The sequence below is a fragment of the Triticum urartu genome, chromosome 2 (assembly GCF_003073215.2).
Source record: "Triticum urartu cultivar G1812 chromosome 2, Tu2.1, whole genome shotgun sequence".
Lineage (NCBI taxonomy): Eukaryota > Viridiplantae > Streptophyta > Magnoliopsida > Poales > Poaceae > Triticum > Triticum urartu.
Genome location: NC_053023.1, coordinates 439,352,125 through 439,359,108, shown reverse-complemented (window position 1 = coordinate 439,359,108; position 6,984 = coordinate 439,352,125). Strand labels below are relative to the sequence as shown.

The window sequence follows — 6,984 nt, the reverse complement described above, 5'->3', positions numbered from 1 at the left end:
TAAAACATTTAAACAAAGACATATTTGTTCACTTGGCAGAGCATATATGCCGGCATTAATAAAACATTTAAACAAAGACATATTTGTTCACTTGGCAGAGCATATATGCCGGCATTAATAAAACATTTAAACAAAGACATATTTGTTCACTTGGCAGAGCATATATGCCGGCATTAATAAAACATTTAAACAAAGACATATTTGTTCACTTGGCAGAGCATATATGCCGGCATTAATAAAACATTTAAACAAAGACATATTTGTTCACTTGGCAGAGCATATATGCCGGCATTAATAAAACATTTAAACAAAGACATATTTGTTCACTTGGCAGAGCATATATGCCGGCATTAATAAAACATTTAAACAAGGACATATTTGGAGAACTGGAACGAAGAGAAAGTGAATATCTGGGATGACCACTGGATTCTCTCGATCCCGTCAAGGAAAGTCGTAACCCCTAGAGCAGGTGTCTTGATTACAAAGGTGAATGAGCTTATAGACCCTACTACTAAAAGTTGGGACGAAGAACTTCTCCGTGATATTTTTAGCCCAATAGATGTTAACTGTATTCTCCAAATTCCATTAAGCTATAGCTCCTTTGATGACTTTGAAGCCTGGCATGGTACACAATCAGGACACTTCTCTGTTAAAACGACATACCACTTGGAGTGGAAACATCACTTTCAGCATACTGGAATATCGCGGTCTGGGCCATCCTCAGAGGACCCAATATGATCGATTCTATGGAAAATGCAAATTCCGGGCAAGGTCAAAAAAATTTGCTAGCGGACGCTACATGAGATCCTACAACTTAAGTCTATACTTGCTAATAGACATGTTGGAAGTATTGGCCAATGCCCAATCTGTGCGCAAGGAGTTGAGGATGTCAATCACCTGCTATTTCAGTGCAGCCGTGCTGTGGAGTTGTGGAGATTACTCAGACTTTCGGAGCTGATCTCACAGGCGGTGTTGGTTGACGGATCGGGTTCAGCAGTATTAGAGCACTTGCTATGTTTGCCTGACAGAAATATGCCTAATTTACCTTCTGTTGGTCTTAAGGAGGGCATTGATGTAACATGTGGTGGCTAAGGAGACAGCAGACTCACCAGAATCAGGGTCCCCCAAGTAATAGAAGCTCTTTAGCTATACATGCAATATGGCAAAAACTTTCAATTCGGGAGGAATAAAACGAGCTGGGTTAACATGAAAGAAACCAACAGGTGGTTCAGTTAAAGTGAACGTGGATGTATCGTTCCATACTGAGAACAGAGGCGCCACTGGAGCAATTGTAAGAGATGATCATGGAGTATTTCTGGAGCGTCATGTTCCCCTATATACCTTACATTAGTGATGCATCTACACACTGTTTTTATCCTGACTGGTATGGTAGGATCTATAGAATTTATGCATTGTGTTCGTTAAACTAATGAGGCATCCCACTCGTTAGCAAAATTTGCTTATGATAGAAATTCTTCTTCTAAGTGGGTCAATGAACCCCCAAATTTTCCGGTGAATGCCATTGCAAATGATGTAACTATTACCAATTCAATAAAGCAGCCATGATGGCATTCCCTAAAAATAAGATTGAACGAACAATCATCCAGGAGCTCCCATCTGCCTATCTTTGCGGCAGATTGGCAGGGCAACGCAGAGACACTTCCGGTATGAAGCAGACGGCATATCCACTGCCACCCACAAAGCAAAATTACACTAATCTTCATTACTTTAATAATCACGTTGGTTTAACTTTTGGTTCACACACATGTGGACTCTGCCAGCTTGCATCCCTTAGATCACCATAACACAAGACAGTGTGAGCTGAGGCTGCTTAATTTTCTGAGATTAATTAATTTCAACACCTTGTTTCTTTCTCTATGATCAACCTCTCTTGTAAATAGATTCCTAACATGTCAGCTCAAAAGAAAAACATTCCGAACAAGGGCTGAGCATGAAAACAGATGAAACTTAAAACCTTTACACTGAGCAACGCAACACTGAAATACTAACTGAAGAATCTCAACTCTATTACTCTAATAATGCCAGTTTCCAATGAAAAAAAAGGCATAATAATAGTATACAGCAAGAACATCACCGCAGCTTCAACAGCACGGATACCTCATCAGTTAAATCAGCTGGTCTGGCCAGGAAAGCATGCAGACCAGATAAACAACAGCAGTCTAATAATCTTACAGCAACATGCCATTACAAGAGACACCGCATTGTTGTACCTGTACCACTGCTTTCCAAGATATGCCAAATTTGCAGATGAGCAAAAACCTACCACATCTCCCTGCTTTTCTACATTGTACTCCAGGGACATTGCCCTACGCTCTGGATTCCAAGGCAAGGGTAATCTTCTTCCTAGGACCCTGAAAGAACATGCACCTTAAGCTTGACCTTTGCGACTAGAGGCAAAGTATACGCACGCACAAATAAGAATGCAGACTTACAAAAGAGTTACTTTACATTCAATTTGGCATTAACATACGTGCCATATCCCCGGACAAAAAATGTAAGTGCAGGCAGTAGTTCTGTAAAGCAGGTTCAGTCCAGTTCCTCAGAAAAATGATGCATTCTAACTACGTACTTATGTGTCCTTGTGGTAGGAGCTTGTACCCTACCAGGCCTGGGGCGTAGGTTGTAGGGGAGGGAGGGGAAAGGGCGAGGGCTGGTGCGCGGCGGCCGGCGGCGTGGCGCCGTCCTTGCGACGGGAGCAGCGGCGGCGAAAGCAGGAGGCGGCTAGGGTTTAGGTCTCCCGGCTCCCTAAGGGAAGCCGAGCAAATATTGATTGCTTCTTGCTTGATTAGATTGATACATCTCCTCTCCTTATATAGAGAGGTTTACTTGACTCCTAAGCAAATGATCCTAATACAATAAGTTACTTGACTCCTAAGCAAATGATCCTAATACAATAAGATAATTGGGCTAAGCCCCTAATTAAGATACTTGGGCCATAACCCACTGGGCTAAGCCCCTATGCCGGTCATAACACCTTGTTTAACAGTTGAGTCTACAGTTTATGCAAAATATAGCCAAACCATACTGAAATTACTCCTTAGATGAAGGATGTGAGAAGCCAAGAAATGCCTATTTTTGCAAAATTAAAGATCCGGCATGATGTGGTGCTCTTACCATCGGGATGCCCAACGCCTTGAGATCACTTTCAGTCATGTGACGTAGGGCCGCCATGTCAACCTGCAAAACAACAATTGTCAACTAAACAGACGAAAAAACAATGTAATGATTTAGGTAAATAGTCAAACCTCCTCCGCCTGGAAGGTAATAGAATACTTCTCAAGTCCAAGTGATTTCAGAAAACTGTCGAGTGGACTTTCAGCCTACAAGCATTCCCAAAAGAAAAGATGTTAGATCAGAAAGCAAAACAAGCCAGAAAGTATATTTCTAAAAATGGTATATCACACATTCCCCAAAATAAGCAAGCTTACTAGCGAGTTACATCATGCACATTTAAAGTTTTATATAAGGTGTTCCACATTGGACTCTCTGCCTTAACCTACATACAACAACACCAGAATTGAAGCAAACTAGAGACGTGGTAATAGTTAATTCTACACACTCCCAAGCGCAAACTAGAGACATGGTAATAGTTAATTCTACACACTCCCAAGCCAAAGATGAGTAATTTCAATAAATGTCGCCAAGGGACAACTAGAGGAGATAAACCTGTGCTGAAAGGTACCTACTACCAAGGCAACATCCAACATTCAGCAACCCATTGTTGGTTAACTAGGGCAGAGGTTTTGAACAGAACAATTCAGCAGACCCTCATCACGAGTTCTTCATACTGAAATGTAGCATGACCACTTGACAGATGATAGAGCTAATGTGATTGTTGCTTTCTTGGAAGTATAACAAAGTGTAAAGCACCATTATCCCTTCATTAAAAGCTTGTATTACGGAAACCAGACTATATATACACACAAGTTCAGGTACACATTCGCCTATAGTAAATCCTACTACCAGGAGGTACCAAACTTCCACGGGGTCCAGCTATAGAAGTACCTATGCTTACATGACAGTGGCTAATGGGATTTCTCAAAATTCTATCAAGGTCGGCATAAGTGATCCAAGGGAAATGCTGAAAACGCACATGTTATCCTAGTAATCTTTGTAGGAAGAGGGCTGTTCTTTGCAAATGAAATGCTAATGAGAGAGATTAAAATAAAACATACACATAAACTCAATAAATAAAGGCTCAAACCTATGTAATGTAGACAAATATACCACCGGGATCAAGTGTTAATAGATACTCTGTATGGAATAGAAAAACATAGCAAGCTAAGCAAACATAGTGTCACAGCATTATCCAAAAGAGTTACTACAAATTTCATGCTGGGCATCATTTAGAAAGATCAGTTCCAGCAATTGATCTTTCAAGCTATTCATCAACCACTAAATAAAGTCTAGCGTTCTGGTACATGTGGAAAGCAAGAAACTGGGAAACTGTGTATCACCAACAGAATTCATACCTTTGGCTGAGAAGTCTTCTTGGATGTTGATGGTTTTGATACTTTCTTACTTAGGCGTACAGGCCTTTCATCAACAATTTCACGCCTTGTGACTTTCACAACCTCTGACACCGGTTTCCTCTTTTGAGGGTCAACATTTGATGGTTGTGCGTGCATTGTTCCAGATAACATCTCACGTAGATCACGTACCCCGGAACCCTTTTGGCCAGCAAACCCTTGCTGAGAGCTTTTCTTCTGAAGCTTGAATCGCAAATCCCGTGGATCAACTGATCCTTAAGTGCAGACAGATAAGAGTTAAATGGGGCCAAAATAAAAGGTAGGTTGCCTTACTTCATTTAAGATACATCAACAAATAGATTACTTGAAGCTGATTCATCATCCCGGTAAAGATCATGCTTCCATTTATCATCAGTTTGTCGTTGCCTACAGATAGCATACGTCAAGAAATCAATACGCGTGAAATTAGCTAGTCTAGTGAAGTGGGGAAACATGACAGTACAATGCTCGCAAGAACTATAGACCCCTTAATAACTTAAACCATGCGTACTAGCAAAGAACATTGATCTTTCTTTTACAAGCAGGCTTAAATACATCAAGGCTCGTGTCAGCAAGCTTTACAAAGTATAAGTTTATACATGAGGATAGAAGTGAACCAACATATCCACCCTCGATACTTTCAGACTAGAAAGCAGGACTATTTTCTTTAGAAATAACAAACTATCTATTAAAAAATCAATAGCAATGCATTAGTGATTGATTCTGCAACAGTTCATACCTCAGTTACATAAGTTACTGCTCGATTGAGTAAAACACCGTGTCCAAGGTTACATCGCTAGCTTCTAGCTCCCACAAGCGCTATCAACTAGTATTATCCGAGCTCATTCCATAGTCCATACCATGATACTCAACATATGAAATCACAAATCCTCAGGTAAAACAGTAAAGCAAGCGCTTGACCAAAAAAAAGGATTATCCAGAAACCTACGCTGCAATTCCCATGTTATGCTGCATAATGACGTGGCGTCCAACAGACCAATTCATGATATTTGTCATGCAGAATCATTGAATCTGACACCACAATTTCCATCGCTCAGACAAACAACACACATCACGCGGCTCAAAGCTCGTCCTTACTCTCCAGAACCTCAATTCTAACATGAATGAAGGCATGGAATCTAGGGGCGCCGCCCTCAGCACGAGCAACCTAAAACAAGGCCCTAATTTCCACCATCCCTAAGCACATAGGAGCGCACAGAGCGAGAAGCCCCAAGCTAAGGTTACAGAGGGAGCCGTGGCAACGATATGGAAGGAGCAGGTGGGAGCGGAACTTAAGCTGACCTCTTGGACAGCGCGTTACGAGCCCGGCCGGCGGCGTCCGCGCCGCCGCGGTCGGAGGGGAGGTCGGCGTCAAGGCGGTCATGGATGGAGCGCTTGCGGCCGGTGGAGATCTGGTCTGCATACATCTCTGTCCCTGTTCCTACGTACTAGGGGAGGGTGGTTGGTCTAGGGTTTCGACTTTCGAGCCGACACGAGATGAGGGATGAGGGAGGGAAGAGAGGAGGAGGGACGGTGGCGAGGCGAAGGAGATGAACGAACGGAGGAAAATGGCAGGTGGGGCTGGGATGCGGGCCCAGTTGTCTGTACACGAATTTATATAGACCCGACTAGCTGGCACCGAGTGCCCTCCCATATACGGAAAGAAACCACGCCGCGTGGACACGCAAAAATGAAACCACATGCCCCACGTCTTGTCGCTTCACCTGATCAAGCCGATCACGCGTTCCTGTCGTCGGTCCCTCCCCCTCCTTGCATCCTCGCGCACGCTCCGCTACTATCCCCAGCGCCCTCATGCACCTCACACGATCACTTTCTCCCTTTTCTTTGAAAGACAAGTCCGCGCAGGGGTCCCCTTCTTCCTCCTTACTCCTCTTTTCTTCCTCTAAAATAGATTTGCCCCATTAATGGCGTCTTGAAGAACAAGCCGACGCAGGAACCTCTCTTTGCTCCTCCTTGCTTCAAAAATCAGATCTAGAGACAACAAAGGAGAGCCTACCTCCCCCCAAAAAGGTAAGCACCACCTCTCCCGGCTTTCTCTCTTCCCTACTCAACCACCCCAGCCTTGCCCTACTTGAACATCAACTAGTTTTTAGTTTGTTCTTTGATTTGGTGAAAAAAATAAGAGCAACTTGTAGATTGCTTTGAGCCAACCATATGTATGGCATGCATCTTGAGCAACTCTTATGAAACAAAAAGCAACACCAGTACAAAAATAGGGCAACTCTAGTGCGAAAAAATATGCAGGAGCATTGCACAGCTTTGCAGGTACATTGCAACATCAAAACCTAATTCTCTATATTGTATGCATTGAAACAACTCTGTGCGATGGTAGCTGTGCAAAAAGTCTAGAGTTGCCTTTAGGAGGTGTAAAAACAAGGAAACTCTAGTACTAAACACATGCAACTCCCTGTGCATGAAAGCATGTGCAACCAAA

General features: G+C 42.9%; 1 protein-coding gene across 2 annotated transcripts; it reads right to left on the bottom strand.

Moving 5' to 3' along the window:
* Nucleotides 1–2,006: 2,006 nt before the first annotated feature.
* Nucleotides 2,007–6,123, bottom strand: LOC125537738 (ankyrin repeat and SAM domain-containing protein 6-like). Of its 2 annotated transcripts, none has more exons than XM_048701056.1 (6): nt 5,832–6,123; nt 4,855–4,916; nt 4,494–4,765; nt 3,267–3,341; nt 3,136–3,198; nt 2,007–2,372 (listed from the first exon to the last, which is right to left on the bottom strand). In XM_048701056.1, the coding sequence occupies exons 1-6, from the start codon at nt 5,954–5,956 to the stop codon at nt 2,328–2,330; spliced, it is 642 nt and encodes a 213-aa protein (XP_048557013.1). In that variant the 5' UTR covers nt 5,957–6,123; the 3' UTR covers nt 2,007–2,327. The 2 variants fall into 2 exon arrangements, with proteins under 2 accessions (XP_048557013.1, XP_048557014.1); XM_048701057.1 differs by having other exon boundaries at nt 4,494–4,759.
* Between the last annotated feature and the right edge of the window lie 861 nt (nt 6,124–6,984).